General features: G+C 50.2%; 1 protein-coding gene across 1 annotated transcript; it reads right to left on the bottom strand.

Annotated features, from left to right (window-relative positions):
- Positions 1–289: 289 nt before the first annotated feature.
- On the bottom strand, positions 290–3,655 carry LOC144698153 (proteasome subunit beta type-5-like). Its single transcript, XM_078570097.1, has 3 exons — positions 3,453–3,655; positions 1,310–1,616; positions 290–1,064 (listed from the first exon to the last, which is right to left on the bottom strand). Exons 1-3 carry the CDS (start codon positions 3,639–3,641, stop codon positions 778–780), a joined length of 783 nt encoding a protein of 260 aa, XP_078426223.1. The 5' UTR covers positions 3,642–3,655; the 3' UTR covers positions 290–777.
- Positions 3,656–24,505: the final 20,850 nt, after the last annotated feature.

Here is a 24,505-nt window from a genome sequence, read left to right as displayed (position 1 = left end):
TACCCTATCTAAGCCCCTCCTCATTTTATACACCTCAATCAAGTCCCCCCTCAATCTCCTCTGCTCCAAGGAAAATAACCCCAGTCTATCCAATCTCTCCTCATAACTACCAGCCCAGGCAACATCCTGGTAAATCCCCTCTACACTCTCTCTAGTGTCCGAATTATTTCTGGTTTACTATTCCCGTGGAGCACCTGGGGACATTTGTTTTGCACTGTTGAAGTTGTGATATAAATACAAGGGTAGGTCCAGAATTCCAAGATGGAGAAACTGGACCTGGACACCAGCAGAGAATTAAATGCAACAGTTTATTGGTCATTCAAAACAAGAAAACACAACTACGAAAGGTCAACGTTAATGTGGGAAGGTGGGAGGAAATGACTGGTAAATGCCCAAGTCTTGGTTTAATGGATCTCATGCCTCTCCCCAAAGAAATACATTGCAGAAACATCTCCCCCCTCACTGCCTGCCTATCTTCACTCAGATCCATTGCCATTCCCAACCCAAACTCCCGCTCCCACACTTCATTGACAGCTGGGTCGCAGGAGTGGGGTACAAAGGGACATGAGAGACCGCATTTGCCCACTACCCACTTACTAATCCTCCTGTCACCCTCCCACAGTCGAACAGCTGCAAACAGCGAATGCAGAAGGTTGGAGAGAAATTCCACGGATCCATCGTTGCCAAATGCACACCTCTCTCCCCCCACCCCCACCGAATCTTGGGTATAACGACACCTGAGGCTGACCCATCCCCCCACCTGGCCCCAGATGCAGGCTAGTCACATTCCCGTTTGTACTTCTGATGAAGATCCATGACGTCATCTCGGCAGATGCGCACCCAGCCGGTCTCCTTGACATGGTAGAGGCTGACTATTCCTCCCGAGTAGGCATCCCGGTAGGTGGCATGGTAGATGGCTTGCTTGGCCAGCTCATAGGCCTCCACGGGGCTCATGTCGTGTCGATAGCCTCGGTCCAGCACACCATATGCATACACCGAGCCCGAGCCCACTGAGAAGACCTGCCCTGAGACCCGATTGCCCTCACTGTCGACGTAATAGAGACCTGGAAGAGGAGAGAGAGAGAGAGAGAGAGAGAGGGGGTTGGGAAGGTAAGAGCAGATTGAGACACACGACACAAACACCTCCGCGATTATCCCTCCCAAGACCCATATGTAATTTCGGTAGGCTATTCGACTGCAGAGGCTGCGTGTTTTTCACAAACAAGCCCTCCAGCCACCAGGGGTCGAGCTTAGAGACAGCAAAAAGCCGATTTCCGACCCAGGCGCCCCCCCCCTCGTGGTCTCTCACCTGGCCCACGCTTGTCCCAGCCGCAGATCATGGTGCCCATGGACAGCCCCATGCCCTTGTACTGGTAGACCATGTTGGCCAGCAGCTTGGAGGCGGCAGCCACCGAAATCCTCTCCTTGTTCCTCAGCTCGTAGATGCGGCACTGGCGAGCTAGGAGCCTCTCCCAGAAGCTGCAGTCGGCAGCACCGCCCGCCATAGTGCCCAGGAGGTAGGGGTTGATCTCGATCACCTTCTTCACCGTCTGGGATGCCACGTAAGAGCCGGCGGTGGCCCTGGAGTCCACTGCCACAATCACCCCATGGTCGAACTGCGGGGCAGAGAGAGAGAGATTGTGATGGAGATTTCAAGTGCTGATGGCAAAACCCGTCCTGCATTCTAAACTCACCATCTCTCTCCAGCTGAATCCCCATTGCCCTGTCCTCCCCTCCATCTCCCTCCCCACCTGCCCGGCTCCCTCCCTTTCTTCCTCCCTCCCCCCCTCTCCTCCTCCTTCTCCCCCACCTCCCTCCCCCCCTCTCCTCCTCCTTCTCCCCCACCTCCCTCCCCCCTCTCCTCCTCCCCCACCTCCCTCTCCTCATCCTCCTTCTCCCCCACCTCCCTCCCTCACCTCCCTCCCCCCCAATCTCCCTCCTCCCTCCCCTCCAATCTCCCTCCCCCTCCCCCCCAATCTCCCTCCCCCCAAACACTCTCCTCCTTCCCCCCTCCCCCAATCACTCTCCTCCTTACCCCCTCGCCCCAATCTCCCTCCTCCCCCCCAAAATCTCCCTCCTCTCTCCCCCCCCAAAAATCTCCCTCCTCTCTCCCCCCCCAAAAATCTCCCTCCTCTCTCCCCCCTCAAAAATCTCCCTCCTCTCCCCCCCTCAAAAATCTCCCTCCTCTCCCCCCCTCAAAATCTCCCTCCTCTCCCCCCCCCAAAATCTCCCTCCTCTCTCCCCCCTCCCCTCCAAAATCTCCCTCCTCTCTCCCCCCTCCCCTCCAAAATCTCCCTCCTCTCTCCCCCCTCCCCTCCAAAATCTCTCTCCCCCCTCCCCTCCAAAATCTCTCTCCCCCCTCCCCCCCACCCTCCAAAATCTCTCTCCCCCCTCCCCCCCCAAAATCTCCCTCCTCCCTTCCCCCCCAAAAATCTCCCTCCTCCCTTCCCCCCCAAAAATCTCCCTCCTCTCTCCCCCCCCAAAATCTCCCTCCTCTCTCCCCCCCCAAAATCTCCCTCCTCTCTCCCCCCCCAAAATCTCCCTCCTCTCTCCCCCCTCAAAATCTCCCTCCTCTCTCCCCCCCTCAAAATCTCCCTCCTCTCTCCCCCCCTCAAAATCTCCCTCCTCTCTCCCCCCCCAAAATCTCCCTCCTCCCTTCCCCCCCCAAAATCTCCCTCCTCTCTCCCCCCCCAAAATCTCCCTCCTCTCTCCCCCCCTCAAAATCTCCCTCCTCTCCCCCCCCTCAAAATCTCCCTCCTCTCTCCCCCCCTCAAAATCTCCCTCCTCTCTCCCCCCCAAAATCTCCCTCCTCTCCCCCCCCCCAAAATCTCCCTCCTCTCTCCCCCCCCTCAAAATCTCCCTCCTCTCTCCCCCCCTTCAAAATCTCCCTCCTCCCCCCCCCCAAAATCTCCCTCCTCTCTCCCCCCCCCCAAAATCTCCCTCCTCTCTCCCCCCCTCAAAATCTCCCTCCTCTCTCCCCCCCCAAAATCTCCCTCCTCTCTCCCCTCCAAAATATCTCTCCCCCCTCCCCCCCAAAATCTCTCTCCCCCCTCACCCCCAAAATCTCTCTCCCCCCTCACCCCCAAAATCTCTCTCCCCCCTAAATCTCCCTCCTCCCACCCCCCCATCTCCCCCCCAATCTCCCCCCACCATAATCTCCCTCCCACCCACCCCCCCCAAACCAAAATCTCCCCCCCACCCACCCCCCCCAAACCAAAATCTCCCCCCCACCCACCCCCCCCAAACCAAAATCTCCCCCCCACCCACCCCCCCCAAACCAAAATCTCCCCCCCACCCACCCCCCCAAACCAAAATCTCCCTCCCACCCACCCCCCCCAAACCAAAATCTCCCCCCCACCCCAAACCAAAATCTCCCTCCCCCCCCCCCCCCCCGTCCCTGAGAGGAGCCGGGTCGGGTGGAGGGGGGGTCCGGATTTTCTAAAGTCTATTACCCGGAATCCCAGGGTTGTTGTCCCGTGTAAAATCTCGATTTTCTCCCCGCTCCCGCCCTCCGCGCCCCCGTCTCCCGGGCGGAGGAGGAAATCCAGACCCAGGTTCCGGTTCATGCCCAGGCCCAGCCCCGGGCTCGACTTGGAGTTCAGCCCGAACGGGGAACAGCTCAGCACATCTGACAGCGCCATCTTAATCCGGAAATAGCGTCAGAGAGGGGGAGGAACCGGAAGGGGCGTCATAGAGAGAAGGGGCGGGGAAAGAACCGGGGAAACGTCAGGAATAGGGGCGGGGCGAAACAACTGGAAAGATCGTCAGGGAGGAGGGACCGGAAATAGCATCGAGAGCGCGTGAGGACCGGAAGCAGCGTCCTACCCCTCCCAGTCACTTGCCATTTCAACACTCCACCCTGCTCTCTTGCCCACATGTCCGTCCTTGGCCTGCTGCATTGTTCCAGTGAAGCTCAATGCAAACTGGAGGAACAGCACCTCATCTTCCGACTAGGCACTTTACAGCCTTCTGGGCTGAATGTTGAGTTCAACGATTTTAGATCTTGAACTCTCTCCTCCATCCCCACCCCCTTTCCGTTTCTTCCCCCTCTTTGTTTTTTCCAATAATTTATATAGATTTTTCTTTTCCCACCGATTTCCATTATTTTTAAATGTATTTCCATCCACTGTTTTATCTCTACCTTTTAGCCTATTTCGATTCCTTCCCCCCAACCCCCACTAGGGCTATCTGCACCTTGCTCGTCCTGCTTTCTACTCTTAATTAGCACATTCCTTTAGATAATATCACCACCTTCAACACATCTTTGACCTTTTGTCTGTGACATCTTTTGGTTATCTCCACCTATCACTGGCCCTCTATCCAGCTCTACCTGTCCCACCCACCCCCCACCCCCCCTTAAACCAGCTTATATTTCACCTCTTTTCTGTTTTTACTCAGTTCTGTTGAAGGTTCATTCGGACTTGAAATGTTAACTTTGTTCCTCTCCGCAGATGCTGTCAGACCTGCTGAGTTTTTCCAGGTGTTTTTGTTTTGGCTTTCCAGCATCCGCAGTTTTTTGCTTTTATATAGGAAGCAACGTCCCCCTACCAACGCAAGATGGCGGTCCGCGCATGCGCACTCCTCTGCTGGGCCCACCCTGGGAGCCAAAATACTGCGGATGTCGGAAATCTGAAACAAAAACAGTTTTCCCCCATTCACTTAAGATATTAATATCCCTTTGCAATCCTTGACAACAAGGCAGCATTTGACCGAGTATGGCATCAAGGATCCCTAGCAAAACTCGAGTCATTGGGAATCACAGAATCACACAGTGCAGAAGAGGCCCTTCGGCCCATCGAGTCTGCACTGACATGAGAAACACCTGACCTACCTACCTAATCAGATTTACCAGCACTTGGCCCATAGTCTTGAATGTTATGATGTGCCAAGTGCTCATCCAGGTACATCCAGAATCAGGGGGAAAACTCTCCACTGGTTGGAGTAATACCTAGCAGAAAGGAAGATGGTTGTGGTTGTTGAATGGTTGGCGTTCAATCATCTCAGCTCCAGGACATCACTGCAGGAGTTCCTCAGGGTAGTATTCTCGGCCCAATCATCTTCAGCTGCTTCATCAATGACCTTCCTTCCATTCTAAGGTCAGAAGTGGGGATGTTCACTGATCATTGCATAATGTTCAGCACCATTCGCGATTCCTCAGATACTGAAGCAGTCCATGTCCAAATGCAGCAAGACCTGAACAATATCCGGCTTGGGCTGACAAGTGGCAAATAACATTCGCGCCACACAAGTGTCAGGCAATGACCATCTCCAACAAGAGAGAATCCAACCATCGCCCCTTGACATTCAATGGCATTGCCATCACTGAATCCCTAACTGAATCAACATCCTGGGGATTACCATTGACCAGAAACTGAACTGGACCAGCCACATAAATACTATGGCTGCATGAGCAAGTCAGGGGCTGGGAATCGTGTGACGAGTAACTCACCTGACTCCCCAAAGCCTGTCCACCATCCACAAGGCACAAGTCAGGAACGAGATGGAATACTTCCCACTTACCTGGATGAGTGCAGCTCCAACACACTCAAGAAGTTTGACACCATCCAGGACAAAGTAGCCCGCTTGACTGGCACCACATCCACAAACATTCACTCCCTCCACCACCGACGCACAGTAGCAGCAGTGTGTGTACCATCTACAGGATGCACTGCAGGAACTCAGCAAGGCTCCTTAGACAGCACCTTCCAAACCCACGACCACTACCATCTATAAGGACAAGGGCAGCAGACACATAGGGACACCACCACCTGGAAGTTCCCCTCCAAGCCACTCACCATCCTGACTTGGAAATATATCAGCCGTTCCTTCACCGTCGCTAGGTCAAAATCCTGGAACTCCCTCCCTAACAGTGCTGTGGGTGTACCTACACCACATGGACTGCAGCGGTTCAAGAAGGCACCACCACCTTCTCAAGAGGCAATTAGGGATGAGCAATAAACGCTGGCCCAGCCAGCAACACCCACATCCAAGGAGTGAATTTTAAAAATTAATACGACACTGCTTGCAATGCTACCTATTTGCACTCTATCATATAAACTTAAATCATTAGTAAACAGTGAATGTAAGGCACAGACACAGGAACACACACACACACACTTGGATTATGCAGGAGCAGGCAGGAGTGAATTATTCCATTCAGGTTCATTTTTTATTCTTGGAGAAAACAGAATTTTAATTCACAACAGTCCAGCGTAACATTTGATAAACCCCTGCTTTTGGAATCAGCACAGGTGTAATAGTTGTAGCTTTAAGGAATGTAGTGACTGTAGCGTTAAGACTTATTGTGTTGTATAGCATCACATGACAGTGTGAACAAATCAGCTCTAAGCACGGGGAACCTTAGAGTGGGAGTCCTTCCAAGCTTGATGGAAGCTTGTAACTACTGCTGCAGCCTATAAATAAAGTTCGATGTTTCGAATGAGTAACCTGTCTAGAAAATCAAGTCCATCACACCAGGTTTCCAGGTTAAAACATATGCGACACAGTCTGAACAAGGCTCACACCTTCAATTCAATGATTAGCTGTCATTTCACGTTCTGTATATCACACTGTCTCTGCTTCCTTTATGTCTCTGGAGACTTTGAAAGCTGGCTAGACTTTGTCCAAACATTTAATTGTCTTGGCGCTCGTACTGTAAAAAGCTTCTGGTAGAGACTTAATCAAATTTGTAGCTTAATCAGCAGAAACATACATGTACATTCTAACGCCCCCTATATCCTGCATCTGAAAAGATAACTCAATGTAGGAATGTGGGAATGAAAACAGCCTTTGACAAATTTCCCCAATGCAATTGCTAACACTTTTCGTAAATTTTCAGGACTACAGCCCAAAGTTGAATCTTGAAGATACGGAAAGTAACACAGAAATGAAACAACAGGCTTTTCTGTTCCTACACCTGTTTTAGAATTAGACCATTCATTTAGATTCCCACCACTCTGTCTAATATCCAAGATGGATCATTAAATATATCGCAGTATTGAAGTTCTCCTGTCATGATTGTGTACATTTCACCAGACTGCCTATACATAGTCCCTATCAAACACACCCAGGACAGGTACAGCACAGGGTTAGATACAGAGTAAAGCTCCCTCTACACTGTCCCCATTAAACACTCCCAGGACAGGTACACTACGGGGTTAGATACAGAGCAAACTCCGTCTACACTGTCCCAATCAAACAATCCCAGGACAGGTACAGCACAGGGTTAGATACAGAGTAAAGCTCCCTCTACACTGTCCTCATCAAACACTCCCAGGACAGGTACAGCATGGGGTTAGATACAGAGCAAACTCCGTCTACACTGTCCCAATCAAACAATCCCAGGACAGGTACAGCACAGGGTTAGATACAGAGTAAAGCTCCCTCTACACTGTCCTCATCAAACACTCCCAGGACAGGTACAGCATGGGGTTAGATACAGAGTAAAGCTCCCTCTACACTGTCCTCATCAAACACTCCCAGGACAGGTACAGCATGGGGTTAGATACAGAGTAAAGCTCCCTCGACACTGTCCCCATCAAACACTCCCAGGACAGGTACAGCACAGGGTTAGATACAGAGTAAAGCTCCATCTACACTGTCCCCATCAAACACTCCCAGGACAGGTACAGCACGGGGTTAGATACAGAGTAAAGCTCCCTGTACACTGTCCCCATAAAACACTCCCAGGACAGGTACAGCACGGGGTTAGATACAGAGTAAAGCTCCCTCTACACTGTCCCTATCAAACACTCCCAGGACAGGTACAACACGGGGTTAGATACAGAGTAAAGCTCCCTCTACAATGTCCCCACCAAACACTCCCAGCGCAGGTAGAGCACGCGGTTAGATACAGACTAAAGATTCCTCTAACTGTCCCCATCAAACACTCCCAGGACAGGTACAGCACGGGGTTAGATACAGAGTAAAGCTGCTGTCCTGGAATTTGAATTCATGTTTTCAGAACATTAATCTGTGTCTCTGGATTTCTGACCAGTAACATTCCCACTACGCTCCCCTGTCCTCAGTTCTGGGGACCGCTCCTCAGTACAACCCTTAGAGAGGATGCAGCACAGGTTCACCAGGCAACAGGGGGTGAAAAGGATTATATTATGTGGACACATTGCTTTGCTCTTGAATCTGGGTTTGATATGACCGTGTGGCTCACTGGGCCACATCAGAGGGCAGTTGAGATTCGGTGTGGGACTGGAGTCACATATAGGACAGTCCGGGGAAGGAGGACAGGTTTCCATCCCGAAGGGGCATTCATGGATTTTGCTGATGCCAGGTTTTGGTGTGTGTGTTTCTTTTTGAAAACAAAACTCCAGGTTTTTAAACTGAAGTGCACATTGCCAAAGTGCTGGGATTGCTGAGTTCACTGGATGAATGCAGCCCCTTTTTTTTGACAAATAGAATATCTGAAAGAACATTACAAAACATTTCAAAATGGCCATCATAATAAATGCCATCATATTCAAGTTTTTCCGCATAGATCATGAGGTGCTTCAATATAATCAATGAGCATTACAAACATTTCAACATGGTCATTACAAGTCAGGCAGTGTAATGCTATTTAAGTTATCTCCACAGATCATGTTGCACTCTGAAATGCTTCGATACAGTTGTGATACTTGTAGTATTCACTGCATACATTCAGTGTGAGTCATACAGCCTGAGGGGTCTATACAATTCCCAGCCCCTCGGTGCACTATGGCTGAAAGGTCTTAGACAGGGACCTTTCCCCATTGCACCTTTGCGGCGACTGCTCCAAACTTTAGTGTATCACTCAGCATGTAGTCCTAGACCTTGGAATGTGCCAGTCTGCAACACTCAGCACTGGAAGTCCAACAAGTTTCGGGCAGACCAAAGAGCATCTTTCACTGAGTTGATGATCCTCTAGCTGCAGTTGATATTTGCCTCGGTGTGTGTCCCTGGGAACAGCCCGTAGAGCACAAAGTCTTGTGTCACAGAACTGCTCAGGATGAACCTCGACTACTCAGGATGAACCTCAACAAAAACCACCGCATCTCCCCCCAGACCTTTTTTGCAAAGGCACAATCCCCTTAGAGGTGAACAACGGTCTCTTCCCCACCAGAGCCACCTCGAGGGCAAAATTCGGAGAGAGTGAGAATCCTGGCACGTAGGAAGGATCTGACGGGGAGGGCCTTTCTCACCACCAGCCAAGCTACATCTTGGTGCTTGTTGGAAAGTTCTGGCGACGAGGCATTCTGTCAAATAACGACAGGATCCACCATCCCCTTTTCCCGCAGGGTCTCTAGGACGTTACGTGCCGACCACTGCCTGATGGACTTGTGGCCAAAGGTGTTTCTCTGCATAAATGTTTCCACGTGGGACAGGTGGTAAGGCACAATCCAGCTATTTGGAGCGTTCCACGGCAGCGTGGCCAAACCCATCCTCCGCAACACTGGGGACAGGTAGAACGTAGTGACACTTGGTGTTTGTGTACTGAGGATTTAGGCATAGCTTGATGCAGCCATACACAAAGGTGGCCATCAGGATGAGGGCGATGTTGGGCACGTATTTCCCCCTTTGGCTAAAGGTTTGTACATCATGTCCTTGCGACCACGATCCATTTTCGACCTCCAGAGAAAGCGGAAGACGGCACAGGTGATCGCCAGGGCAGAAGAGTAAGGAATGGGCCAGACCTCTCTACAGACAGCAACACCGAGAATGCCTCACATCTGATGACCAGGTTTTTACCGGCAACGGAGAGGGACCATCGCTCTCACATGCCCAGTTTTCTTTTCACCACAGCTACTCACTCCTTCCAGTTTCTAACGCATGCCGTGGCCCCTCCAAACCATACCCCCAGCACTCTCACCCTCAGACAGCCTGACCTGATGGTGAAGGAGACAAAGGATTGGCCAGCCCAGTTCCCAAAGAACACGGCCTCCCTCTTGGCACGTTCACCTTGGCTCCCGAGGCCAGTTCGAACTGGTCACAGATGTTGATCAGTCTGCGTACGGACTGAATCTGAGCAGAAGACGGCGACATCGTCCATGTACAGGGAGGCATTGACCTGAGTGCCTCCACTGCCTGGGATCGTCACTCCTCTTGTGCCTGGATCCTGCCTGATGGACTCAGCAAAGGGATCCATGCAACACACGAACAGGAAAAGGCAAAGAGGGCAGCCCTGCCTGACTCCAGATTTAATTGGACAGGTTTCTGATTCCCACCCATACAATCCAGCTATTTGGAGCATTCCAGGGCAGCGTGGCCAAAACCAACCTCTGCAACACTGGGGGGGGCAGGTAGAACCTCAGCACTTGGTGTTTGTGAATGTGGTTTTTTTTCCAAGTCCAGGTTTTTAAACTGAACTGCACTTTGTCAAAGTGCTGGGGTTGCTGAGTTCACTGGATGAGTGCAGCCTCTGCATTTCTAATCCAGTTCCACAACCGCGCCCGCTCTGCTGCCCTTGGGCTTTAAATACTCGGCTCCTCCCCTGGGCCGCCAATCAGAACATCGCTTTTTTCCCGCTCTCGGCCCCAGCGCTTCGGCTGTTGGGATTTAAATACTCGGCTCCACCTCCCCCCCCCCAGCTCGTGCTGACGGACCCGCCAATCAGCACATCCCTTTTTCCCGCCTCACTTTCTCCGCACAGAGCTCGTGCTGAAGCTGCAGAGGTTTTAAGCTTTAGCTCCGCCCCCACCCCATGCTGATTGGCCGACCCTCCAATCAGGGCGGAGCTCGCTCCCCGTTCACCATTCAGCCGCCTCGAAGCTTAGCGCCCGCCCCATCCCCCACACGCTCTTGCTGACTGACTGACCCTCCAACCCGTTTTATTTCGTTCCCCCTTTTGCCCTGTGGTTTGGAACGTTCAGTGCCGCACGCCCCGACCCGCTCGTGCTGACGGATCAGCCAATCACAGCTTCGCTTTCCTCCCTGCCTCTCTCCCATGCTTCGGAGCTCGAGCCTTTGCCGTTGGACGCCCAGCTCCTGCCCGCCCACGTGACCTCTGAGTCTCCAATCGGAGCTGTGCTTTTTTTCCCGCTCCCTCTCCCGGCCGCTCGCGCTTTTGCCGCTGGGGTTTAAAGGCTGAGCTCGCGAGTCGGGTCCTTCAGTCTCCTTCAGTCACTCTGCAGAGCGCATTCAGGGGCTCCTCCAGCCCGCTTCAAAATCACAAATAACCCTCAGGAAAAAGGGGGAGACATGGAACAGCAGAGTTAGGGGACAGGGGTTGATGGAACTAATTCCCCTTTCATTCCCTCAGTGAACAGCCAAAGGCAAAAAATACAAAGATATGAGGAAAAGACCAGGTACATCCACACGATGTTCCGTCTGCAGAGTTGCTGAAGATGTCGCGCTGCTTGGCATCTTTTGCCAATTCCATCAGGAGTCTGGATCCAGTTGTTGACGGTCCTGCCTTGACCGTGCAGCCGCATCGGTGATGCAGTTGAAACCACCAGTTAGGATGACCACCCGGACCACACCAGCAGGAGTGGGAGCTGCTGGAAGACGCTCGGCCGCTCGCTGTTCAGAGCCGAGCCGTACGTGCCAATTAACCGGAGCTGAGCGCTTTGCTACGAGGAGGTGACCGCCCAACACCTCCCTCACTTCACAGATGGTGAAGATATCTTCCCCTGCAGCAAAATACCCAGGTCGGAAAAACAGGAATCATTTCCTGCTAATCATATCAATGACCTGTGGGACACCATCGCGACCATTGCCTGTAGGTGCTGAGATGTACTATTGCGCACTACTGCAGAAACAGCAGCTCGACCTTGAGCTTGGCGAGGTCACCAAAACAAATTGCGTCTTTTCACTACACATGATAACGGAAACAAGTTTTAATGCCTTTTAAACTGCAATTTGCTTACGACTATGGTTGCCGGCGCTAGTCCCGGCTCTTGGATTGTCCCTGCATAGGCGGAGAATTTGACAAGGTCCCACATGGGAGACTTATAAAGAAGGCAAATGCACATGGGATACAGGGTAATTTGATAAGGCGTATTCAAAATTGGCTTAGTTGTCGGGGACAGAGGGTGATGACAGAAGGCTGCTTTAGTGACTAGAAGCCAGTGTCCAGTGGCGTACCACAGGGATCTGTGCTGAGTCCCCTGTTATTTGTCATTTATATAAACGACATAGATGACTATGTGGGGGGTAGGATTAGTAAGTTTGCGGATGACACAAAGATTGGCTGGATGGTTAACAGTGAGGTTGAGTGTCTTGGGCTACAGGAAAACATAGACGGGATGGGCAGATAAGTGGGAGATGGAATTTAACCCTGAAAAGTGTGGGGCGATACTCTTTGGAAGGAGAAATTTGACAAGGAAGTATTCAATGAACGGCACGGCACTAGGAAGTTCTGAGGAACAAAGGGAATTTGGCGTGTGTGTCCATAGATCTCTGAAGGCGGAGGGGGCATGTTAGTGGGGTGGTGAAAAAGGCATATGGGACACTTGCCTTTATCAATGGAGGCATAGATTACAAAAGTAGGGAGATCATGTTGGAGTTGTATAGAACCTTGGTGAGGCCAAAGCTGGAGTACTTTGTGCAGTTCTGGTTGCCACATTACAGGAAGGATGTGATTGCACTGGAGGGGCTGCCGAGGAGATTCACCAGGATGTTGCTTGGGATGAAACATTTAAGTTATGAAGAGAGTTTGGATAGACTTGGGTTGTATTCGTTGGAGCAGAGAAGACTGAGGGGCGACCTGATGGAGGTGTACAAGATTATGAGGGGCATGGACAAGGTGGATGGGGAGCAGCTGTTCCCCTTAGTTGAAGGGTCAGTCACAAGGGGGCATAATTTCAAGGTGAGGTTTAGGGGGGATGTGAGGAAAAACGTGTTTACCCAGAGAGTGGTGACGGTCTGGAATGCGCTGCCTGGGAGGGTGGTGGATGTGGGATGCCTCACATCCTTTGAAAAGTACCTGGATGAGCACTTGGCACGTCATAACATTCAAGGCTATGGGCCAAGTGCTGGTAAATGGGATTAGGTAGGTCGGTCAGGTGTTTCTCACGTGTCGGTGCAGACTCAATGGGCCGAAGGGCCTCTTCTGCACTATGATTCTGTGATGCATCATCACCAGGCTGAGATAATCATCCTGGTGACCCACCAGAGGGTTGTTCCATCATGGCAGCATTGGCGGGTGGTGGGCTGTGTCATGAAAGTAGAATGATTTGGGCTACCCCTCATTCATGCTGTCTTGTCCCTCAGTTCATTTTCTGGGACATCGTTGCTCTTCGTTTCCCGGAACTGGGGTGCCCTGGTCATGTTGCTGCTCCCAGCCTCCTGGAGTTGGTGTGCACTGGACACTGCATTGCTCCAGGTTTCCAGGAGCCGTGGTGTGATGGGCAGGTTGCCACCCACCCGCGCCACCAACTCCTCCCCCCACCCCCCCCCAACCCAGCGTTCTGAACTTGAGGTCACCTTTCTGTTTCCCTGTCAAACAAACCCATCTGCCCTTAAACCCAGGCCCACAAGCATTCAGGAAAAGCTCCTGAAAAATCAACGTCAATGGTCTGGCTTCTGTATCTGTTTGGCCAAATATTGTCTCCCAGCAATGTCCCATTCTCAACTCTCAAATGGCCTTCTAGGGAAGGACAAATAAATGGATTCAAAGACACTCCGAAGCCCTCCTTGAAACACGAAGGCATTGCCATTAATGATTATAGGGAGCTTGATGCCAATCATTCAGAATGATGACAACTCGGTTATCAGGCTGCATCATGCTTTGAGGCCTAACAGATTAATAATGAGGTGAAACGGCAGCATGGAAGGAATGAAAAAGAAGCAAATTCTGCACTCCAAATCTTACTATCTTGTGAGATGAGCTGCCCCATGTGCATAAAGATCTGCCAGTTGAGGATCGACCTGTTCAGTCAGATGTCGACCCATGGCAGAAACTTGTGACCCTAAATTGACATCATCCTCAAATCAAGGGATAGCCAATGGTGATGGTACCGCCCAGACTCTCCTGGGTGTTAGAGGTGAGTGCTGTAGCTGTACTGGAACAGCTTGGTGAGGGACGTTGTTAGTTCTGGAGCATAATCTTCAGCACGACAGCTGGACATTGTCAGGGCCCATAGTGTTTGATGTATCCAATGCACTGTGCAGTTTTTTCATGTCTGTTGGAATGATTGGAGGTGAAGGAAGAATGACTTGAGGAATGCAGGAGGAGGGGGAGCTGGATCATCTACGTGGCACTTCCGACTGAAGGTGTTTACAAGTGCTTCAAACCTGACGTACTGGGCTCGCTCATTGTTGAGGAGGAGGTCATTCATTGTGCTTGCTCCTCCCTTTAGTTGTTTCATTGTCACTACAATTAGCAACTGGATGTGGCAGGATTTCAAAGACTTTATCTGATCCCGTTGTTGTGGAATCCCTTAGCATCTGGAATCACATAGCATGTTGTTTCCATTCTTTATCACGTATTTAGTTCTGTGTTGTAGCTGAGTACAGTGAGTGATATGGAGAGTCTCCAGCAGAGGGAGATAGATAAATGTTTGATTGAGTACACCTTACAGAGTGACTTCAATAGTGGGAGACAGATAAAGCCAGGAATGAGTACAGTAAATGATACAGAGAGGAAGACAAATAAATGTTTGATTGATTTCAAAGAGACACTATTAGACGGAGATCATTTTTTTTGTCCGTTCATGGGATGTGGGCGTCACTGGCTAGGTCAGCATTTATTGCCCATCCCCAATTGCCCTTGTTTAGAGGGCACTTAAGAAGCAACCACATTGCTGTGGGGCTGGAGTCACCTGTAGGCCAGGCCAGGTAAGGAGAGCAGATTTCCTTCCCTAAAGTACAGTAGTGAACCAGATGGGTTTTTACAATAATCGACAATGGTTTCATGGTCATCATCAGACTTTTAATTCCAGATATTCTTATTGAATTCAAATTTCACCATCTGCCGTGGTGGGATTCAAACCCAGTCCAGTGACAATACCGCTCTGCCACCAGCTCCCCCAACAAAGGCAAGACTGAGCGTAGTGAGTGATACAGAGAGTCTCCAACAGAGGGAGATAGAGAAATGTTTGATTGAGTACAGTGATTTCGGAGAGACTCCAATAGAGGGAGAGAAATAAAGCCAAGACTGAGTAAAGTGAGTGATGCAGAGCGGTAAAGTGCAGGCCTGAGCAAGGTGGATCACCAACTCATATCATCAACCAGAGGACACTGATTGAAAGTGATTGACAAAAGAACCAATGGTGTTTTAAGGAAAAACGATTTTAAAAGTGATTGCTTAGGAACTTGAATGCACTGCCTGAGAGTGTGGTGGAGACAGATTCATTTGTGGCTTTCACAAGAGAGTCAGATGGTTACCTGAAGAGAAGCGATTTACAAAGTTATGGGGAAAAGGCAAGGAGTGGGACTAACAGTTTCTCTCACAGAAAGCCAGCAAGGACATAATGGGCTGAATGGCTTCTCCTGTGCTGTAACCATTCTATGATTCTGTGATTATTTCATTCCAGAGCATATTTGACCCAATTGGCGATGACCTTGGACAGAATTTTGTATCCACACAAAATAGCGAAATGATCCATCAATTTTTTATTTCCTCCCTTTCTATTTGTTAATGAGGGTGATGATTTCTTTTCTCATGGATTTTTTCTCATATCTCGTGGACATGCTGCTGGCCAGAAGCATACTCTCACAGACTTCTGGCAGTTCTAGCCAATGCACTCCCACAGAGCCGAATGCAACTCGCCGAGTTAGCCTTCAGTTCTGAGAGTTTTATGCCTCTTGAGTGACTTGACAACCTTTGTCAGCTTGTCCAGAGTTAGCAGTCTGTCCAGACTCTCCTCTGTACTGTCATCTCTGTGATAGCAAGTAGGAAGGATTGTGAGGCTATGCTGTCTGTAGATTTCACGTCGTACAGTCCGGCAATGGTGACCATGACGGACACTGGCAGGGCCATCCTCAAGGAGGTCAGATTTGAGGAGGTATCATGGCTCAGAGACTTGCTTGCTACTTGGACCTACTCCTGCCAGGAGATCTGCACTCATGGCATGTCATGCTCGTCTGTCCTGCGCCATCCTCACACATCCACTGTGGCTCGACTACAAGCAGTCCTGTGACATTCGTCATACAAACCTTCTTGTCCTCATCGTCACCAGTCTACCTGTCACAGATGTGGTCTATGACAGTATTGGTAGGTGTGAGCATCGCACAGCCTTTGTGGAGACTAAGTTCCCTCTTCACTTTGAGGATACCCGGCATCCTGTTGTGTGACACGACCTCTGTGTTGAGTGGGATAGATTTTGAAGAGGCCTAGCAATTGTTATCTGGGCATCCATCTAAAAATGAGATGTCAACGTGGTGAAGCGAGAACACAGGATCAATTGCATGCTGAACAGCGGAAGCAGCATGTGATAGCCAGAGATAAGCATTCCCACAATTAGATCAAATCTAAGCTCTGCAGTACTGCACATCCAGTTGTGAAAGGTGATGGATAATTAAACAACAATACAATGGAAGAGCTAAGATCCTCAATGATAAGTGAGCCCAGCATATCAGTGCAAAAGACAAGGCTGAAGCATTTGCAACAATATTCAGCAAGAAGTGCCGAGTGGATGATCCATCTCGGCCACCTCCTGAGGTTAACAGCGTCACATTTGCCAGTCTTCAGCCAATTTGATTCACTCAATGTGATATCAAGAAATAGCTGAAGGAACTGGATACTGACGACATTATGCAATAGTACAGAAGACTTGTGCTCCAGCACTAGCCGTGCCCCCGGCTGCACTTTTCCAGTACATCTACAGCACTGGCATCTCCCCGACAATGTGGAAAATTGCCTACGTATGTCCTGTCTGTAAAAAGCATGAGAAAGCCAACCCAGCTAGTTGTTGCCCTGCCAGTCTACTCTCAACCCTCAGCAAAGTAGTGGAACAGGACCACAACAGTACTATGTTTTTTTATTAATTTGTGGGATGTGGGCATCAATGGCTAGGCCAGCATTTATTGCCCACCCCTAGATGCCTTTGAGGAGGTGGTGGAGAGCTGCCTTCTTGAACCGTTGCAGTCCATGTGGTGTAGGTATACCCACAGTGCTGTTAGGGAGGGAGTGCCAGGATTTTGACCCAGCGACAGTGAAGGAATGGCGATATATTTCCAAGTCAGGATGGTGAGTGACTTGGAGGGGAACTTCCAGGTGGTGGTGTTCCCATGTATCTGCTGCCCTTGTCCTTCTAGTAGCAGTTGTGGGTTTGGAATGTGCTGTCGAAGGAGCCTTGGTGAGTCCCTGCAATGCATCTTGTAGATGGTACACGCTGCTGCCATTATGCGTCGGTAGTGAAGGGAGTGGATGCAGGCTGCTTTGTCCTGGCTGGTGTTGAGTTTCTTGACTGTAGTTGGTGCTGCACTCATCCAGGCAAGTGGAGAATATTCCATCACACTCCTGACTTATGCCTTGTAGATGTTGGACAGGCTTTGGGGAGTCAGGAGGTGAGTTACTCACTGCAGGATTCCTAGCCTCTGCCCTGCTCTTGTAGCCACAGTATTTATATGGCTATTCCAGTCCAGTTTCTGGTCAGTGATAACCCCCAAGATGTTGATAGTGGGGGATTCAGCGATGGTAATGCCATTGAATCTCAAGTGGCGATGGTTAGATTCACTCTCGTTGGAGATAATCATTGCCGGCACTTGTGTGGCCTGAATGTTACTTGCCACTTGTCAGCCCAAGCTTGGATATTGTCCAGGTCTTGCTACATTTGGACGTGGACAGTTTAATTTTTAGTGGAGTTGTGAATGGTGCTAACATTATGCAATTATCAGTGAACATCCCCACTTCTGACCTTATTTTTTTTAAAATTCATTCACTGGATGCGGGCTTTGCTGGCTGGGCCAGCATTTATTGCCCATCCCTAGTTCCCTTGAGAAGGTGGTGGTGAGCTGCCTTCTTGAACCACTGCAGTCCATGTGGTGTAGGTACACCCGCAGTGCTGTTAGGAAGGGAGTTTGAGGATTTTGACCCAGCGACAGTGAAGGGATGGTGATATGTTTCCAAGTCAGGATGGTGAGTGCGTTGCAGGATCTTCCAGGTGGTGGTCTTCCCATTTATCTGCTGCCCTTATCCTTCTAGGTGGCAGTGGTTATATGTTTGGAAGTGCTGTCTCAGGAGCCTTGTGGAATTCCTACAGTGCATCTTGTAGGTGATACACACTGCTGCTACTGTGCGTCGGTGATGGAGGGAGTGAATGTCTGTGGATGTGGTGGCAATCAAGCGGTCTGCTTTGTCCTGGACGGTGTCCAGCTTTTCCAGTGTTGTAGGAGCTGCATGCATCCGGGCAAGTGGGGAGTATTCCATCACATTCCTGACTTGTGCCTTGTAGATGGTGGACAGGCTTTGAGGAGTCAGGAGGTGAGTTACTCTCTACAGGATTCCCAGCCTCTGACCTGCTCTTGTAGCCACAGTATTTACATGGCTAGTCTCGTTCAGTTTCTGGTCAGTGGTAACCCCCATGATGTTGATAGTGGGGGATTCAGTGAGGGTAATGCCATTGAATGTCAAGTGGCGATGGTTAGATTCACTCTCGTTGGAGATGATCATTGCCGGCACTTGTGTGGCCTGAATGTTACTTGCCACTTGTCAGCCCAAGCTTGGATATTGTCCAGGTCTTGCTGCATTTGGACATGGACAGTTTAATTTTTAGTGGAGTTGTGAATGGTGCTAACATTATGCAATTATCAGTGAACATCCCCACTTCTGACCTTATTTTTTTTAAAATTCATTCACTGGATGCGGGCTTTGCTGGCTGGGCCAGCATTTATTGCCCATCCCTAGTTCCCTTGAGAAGGTGGTGGTGAGCTGCCTTCTTGAACCACTGCAGTCCATGTGGTGTAGGTACACCCGCAGTGCTGTTAGGAAGGGAGTTTGAGGATTTTGACCCAGCGACAGTGAAGGGATGGTGATATGTTTCCAAGTCAGGATGGTGAGTGTCTTGCAGGATCTTCCAGGTGGTGGTCTTCCCATTTATCTGCTGCCCTTATCCTTCTAGGTGGCAGTGGTTATATGTTTGGAAGTGCTGTCTAAGGAGCCTTGTGGAATTCCTACAGTGCATCTTGTAGGTGATGCACACTGCTGCTACTGTGCGTCGGTGATGGAGGGAGTGAATGTCTGTGGATGTGGTGGCAATCAAGCGGTCTGCTTTGTCCTGGACGGTGTCCAGCTTTTCCAGTGTTGTAGGAGCTGCATGCATCCGGGCAAGTGGGGAGTATTCCATCACATTCCTGACTTGTGCCTTGTAGATGGTGGACAGGCTTTGAGGAGTCAGGAGGTGAGTTACTCTCCACAGGATTCCCAGCCTCTGACCTGCTCTTGTAGCCACAGTATTTACATGGCTAGTCTCGTTCAGTTTCTGGTCAGTGGTAACCCCCATGATGTTGAGAGTGGGGGATTCAGTGAGGGTAAGCCATTGAACATCAAGGGGCGATGATTGTATTCTCTCTTGGTGAAGATGGTCATTGCCTGACACTTGTGTGGCGTGAATGTCACTTGCTACTTGTCACCCCAAGCCTGGATATTGTCCAGGCCTTGCTGCATTTGGACATGGACTGCTTCAGTATCTGAGGAGTCGTGAATGGAGCTGAACATAGTGGAATGATCAGTGAACATCCCCACTTCTGAGCTTATGATGGAAGGAAGGTCATTGATGAAGCAGCTGAAGATGGTTGGGCCCAGGTCACTACCCTGAGGAACTCTTGTGGTGGTGTCCTGGGGCTGAGATGACTGACCTCCAACAACCACAACCGTCTTCCTTTGTGGTAGGTATGACTCCAACCAGCAGAGAGTTTCCCCCTAATTCCCATTGACTCCAGTTTTGCTAGGCGTCCTTGATGCCACACTCAGACAAATGCAGCCTTGATGTCAAGGGCAGTCACTCTCACCTCACCTTGGGAGTTCAGCTCTTTTGTCCATGTTTGAATCAAGGCTGTAATGAGGTCAGGAGCTGAGTGGCTGTGGCTGAACCCAAACTGGGCATCAGTGAGCAGGTTATTGCTAAGCAAGTGCCGCTTGATAACACTGTTGACCCCTTCCATTACTTTCTTGATGATCAAGAATAGACTGATGGGGCCGTAATTGGCTGGGTTGGATTTGTCCTGCTTTTTGTGTACAGGACATACCAGGGCAATTTTCCACATAGCCGTGTAAATGCCAGTGTTGTAGCTACAGCTTGGCTAGGGGCACGGCAAGTTCTGGAGCACAAGTCTTCAGTACTATTGCTGGAACATTGTCAGGGCCCATAACCTTTGCAGCATCCAGTGCCTTCAGCCATTTCTTGATATCATGTGGAGTGAATCAAATTGGCTGAAGATTGGCATCTATGATGCTGGGAACCTCCGGTGGAGGCTCAGGTGGATCATCCACTCGGCACTTTTGGCTGAAGATTGTTGTGAATGCTTCAGCCTTATCTTTAGCACTGCTGTGATGGGCTCCTCCATCATTGAGGATGGGGATATTTGTGGAGCCTCCTCCTCCAGTGAATTGTTTAACTGTCCATCACCATTCACGACTGGGTGTGGGAGGACCACATGAGGCAGGCCATGAGGTTTCAGATTGTGTTTGAGTACAATTCTGCTGCTGCTGTTATCCACAGCGCCTCATGGATGCCCAGTCTTGAGTTGCTAGATCTGTTTGAAATCTATCCCATTTAGCACGGTGGTCATGCCACACAACACGATGGAGGGTATCTTCAATGTGAAGGCACGACTTTGTCTCCTCAATGACTGTGCGGTGGTCACTCCTACCGATACTGTCATGGACAGATGCATCTGCGGCAGGCAGGTTGGTGAGGATGTGGTCAGTATGTTTTTCCCTCTTGTTGGTTCCCTCGCCACCTGCCGCAGGCCCAGTCTAGCAGCTATGTCAATTCGGACTTGTCCAGCTCGGTCAGTAGTGGTACTACCGAGCCACTCTTGGTGATGGACATTGAAGTCCCCCACCCAGAGTACATTCTGCACCCTTGCCACCCTCAGTGCTTCCTCCAAGTGATGTTGAACGTGGAGGAGCACTGATTCATCAGCTGAGGAAGGGCGGAAGGTGGTAATCAGCAGGAGGTTCCCTTGTCCATGTTTGCCCTGATGCCATGAGACTTCATGGGGCCCGGAGTCGATGTTGAGGACTCCCAGGGCAACTCCCTCCTGACTGTATATCACTGTGACGCCACCGCTGCTGGGTCTGTCCTGCCGGTGGGACAGGACATATCCAGGGATGGTTATGGTGGAGTCTGGGACATCATCTGTCAGGTATGATTCCGTGAGGATGACTTTGTCAGACTGTTGCTTGACTAGTCTGTGAGACAGTTCTCCCAATTTTGGCACTAGCCCCCAGATGTTAGTAAGGAGGACTTTGCAGGGCCGACAGGGCTGCCATTGCCATTGTTGTTTCAGGTGCCTAGGTCGATGCCGGGTGGTTCGTCCAGTTCATTCTTTTTTTGCGTCTTTGTAGCCATTTGTTACAACTGAATGGCTTGCGAGGCCATTTCATAGGGCATTTAAGAGTCAACCACATTCCTGTGAGTCTGGAGTCACATGAAAGCCAGATGAGGTAAGGACGACAGATTTCATTTCAAAGTCATTGATGGAGCAGCTGAAGATGGTTGGGCCTAGGACACAACCCTGAGGAACCCCTGCAGTGATGGCTTGGAACTAAGATGATTGAACTCCAACAACCACAACCATCTCCCTTTCTGCTAGGTATTACTTCAACCAGTGGCGAGTTTTCCCCCTGATTCCCATTGAGTCCAGTTTTGCTATGGTTCCTTGATGCCACACTCGGTCAAATGTTGCCTTGATGTCAAGGGCAGTCACTCTCATCTCACCTCTGGGACCTGCTCGCCGATGCGTAAAATGAGGTGTGGTGATGTCGGGGGAACTCTCGATGTCACCGCACCCGATTTAAATTTTCAGGAAGGCAGGAGCGCAGCAAAATTAGCTGCGCCCCCGCCGACCTGTCAATGGCCAATTGAGGCCATTGACAGGGTCAATTAAAAACCTTAAGGTTGGCGGGCAGGCCAGGAGCCCTGGCAGGAAGTTGATAAAACATGAAACCTCATCCGTGGGAGGGATGAGGTTTCATGTAGGCTTGAAAAAATTTTAATCAAGATTTTTTTAAAATTATGGACATGTCCCAATTCATATGACTTTGTCACATGAGGGGACATGTAAGGGAATTTTTTTATTTCTATTTTTAATTTTTTTGAAAGTAGACGTGACCTCCCTGAGGCAGCACTCTCGATTTTGGAAATCCCACCCCGCCCGCACAGGGAGCGCACAGCACTTCTGTGTGGACATCACGCTGGGCAGGCCTTAATTGGCCCACCCACGTTAAATGGTGCCACGCCTCCAATTGGGGGTGCCGATCGGAAGCGCACCCATACGGGCCCGCCCATCAACTTGCCCCCCAACCCCGGGGGCGGAAATCCAACCCCTGGAGTTCAGCTCTTTTATCCATGTCTAACCCAAGAATTTAGTGAGGTCAGGAGCTAAATGAACCTGGCAGAACCAAAACTGAGCGTCAGTGAGCAGGTCATTGCTAAGCAATTGCTTCTTTAAAGCGCTGTTGATGACCCCTTCCATCACTTCACTGATAATCGAGAGTAGACTGATGGGGCAGAAATTGGGATGTTTGGATTTGTTCTGCTTTTTGTGTACAGGACATATCTAGGTAATTTTCCACATTGCTGGGCAGATGTACTGGAACAGCTTGGCTAGGGGCGTGGCAAGTTCTGGAGCACAAGTCTTCAGCGCTAGTGCCGGAATATTATCAGGGTCCAAAGCCTTTGCAGTGTCCAGTACCTTCAGCCATTTCTTGAAGTGAAGTGAATCAAATTGGCTGAATGCTGGCATCTGTGATGATGGGAACCTCCAGTGCAGGCTGAGATGGATCATCCACTCGGCACTTGTGGCTGGAGATTGTTGCAAATTCTTCAGCCTTATCTTTTGCACTGATGTGCTGGGATGCCCCATCACTGAGGATAGGGATATTTGTGGAGCGTCCTCCTCCAGTGAGTTGCTTAATTTTCCACCACCTTTCAGGACTGGATGCAACAAGACTGCGGAGCTTATATCTGATCTGTTGGTTATGGAATTGCTTAGCTCTGTCTATCACTTGCTGCTTATGCTGTTTGTCACGCAAGAAGTCCTGTATCATAGCTTCACCAGGTTGACATCGCATTTTTAGGTATGCCTGGTCCTTCTCCTGGCATGTCTCCTGCACTCTTCACTGAACCAGGGTCGATCCCCTGGTTTGGTAGTAATGATCAAGTGGGGTTATACTGGGCCATGAGGTTGCAGATTGTGGTTGAGTACAGTTCTGTTGCTGCCGATGGCCCACAGCACCTCATGGTTACCCAGTCTTGAGTCGCTAGGTGTGTTAGAAATCTATCCCATTTAGCACAGTGGCAGTGCCACACAACACAATGGAGGGTATCTTCTATGTGAAGACGGGACTTCCTCTCCAGGAGGACTGTGCAGTAGTCACTCCTACCGATAATGTCGTGGACAGATGCATCTGCAGCAGGCAGCTTGGCGAGGATGTAATCGAGTATGTTTTTCTTTCTTATTGGTTACCCCACCGCCTCCTGCAGACCCAGCCTAGCGGCTATGTCCTTTAGGACTCGCTCAGCTCAGTCTGTGGTGGTACTACCGAGCCACTCTTGGTGGTGGAGGTTGCAGTTCCCCACCCAGAGTGCATTTTGCACCCTTGTCACCCTTAGTGCTTCTTCTAAGTGGTGTTCCACACGGAGGAGTACTGATTCATCAGCTGAGGTGGCGTGGCCTGTGGTAATCAGCAGGAGGTTTCCTTGCCCATGCCTGAGCTGACGCCAAGAGACTTCATGCATTCTGGAGTCATTGTTGAGGACTCCTAGTGCAACTCCCTCCTGATTGTCTACAACTGTGCAGCCACTTCTGCTGGGTCTGTCCTGCCGGTGGGACAGGACAAACCCAGGGATTTTAATGGTGGTGTCTGGGATATTGTCTATAAGGTATGCTTCTGTCAGTAATAACATGCCAGGCTCTTGCTTGACTAGCCAGTGAGACTGCTCTACCAATTTTGGCACAAGCCCCCAGATAATAGTGAGGAAGACTTTGCAGTGTCGACAGGGCTGAGTTTGCCGTTTCCGGTGCCTAGGTTGATGCTGGATGGTCCATTTGGTTTCGTTCCTTTCAGACTTTTTAGTGGTTTGATACAACTTAGTGGCTTGCAGGGCCATTTCAAAGAGAATTTAAGAGTCAGCCACGTTGCTGTGTCTGGAGTCACATGTCGGCCAAACCAAGTAAAGATGACAGATTTCCTTCCCTAAAGGGAAAAGCAGATGGGTTTTTATGACTAAGCAAAATACTGCGGATGCTGGAAATCTGGAATAAAAACAGAAAATGCTGGCCAAACTCAGCAGTTCTAACAGCATCTGTGGAGAGAGAAACATAGTTAACATTTCGAGTCCGTATGACTATTCTTCAGAGCTAAAAGGAGCAAGGACTGTGCGGCGGTGACTCCTACCAATACTGTCATGGACATATTGTACCT

The sequence above is a fragment of the Cetorhinus maximus genome, chromosome 23, assembly GCF_964194155.1.
Source record: "Cetorhinus maximus chromosome 23, sCetMax3.hap1.1, whole genome shotgun sequence".
NCBI lineage: Eukaryota > Metazoa > Chordata > Chondrichthyes > Lamniformes > Cetorhinidae > Cetorhinus > Cetorhinus maximus.
Note: the sequence above shows the minus strand (reverse complement) of the source record. Positions and strands in the feature narration are given on the sequence as shown.

Excerpts from the sequence above, each read along its gene's own strand:
- LOC144698153 (XM_078570097.1), bottom strand. The coding sequence starts at position 3,641 with ATGGCGCTGTCAGATGTGCTGAGCTGTTCCCCGTTCGGGCTGAACTCC. Across the intron at positions 1,617-3,452 it reads CAACAACCCTGGGATTCCGG|TTCGACCATGGGGTGATTGT; the intron begins GTAATAGACTTT and ends TCTGCCCCGCAG. Across the intron at positions 1,065-1,309 it reads CTGGGACAAGCGTGGGCCAG|GTCTCTATTACGTCGACAGT; the intron begins GTGAGAGACCAC and ends CTCCTCTTCCAG.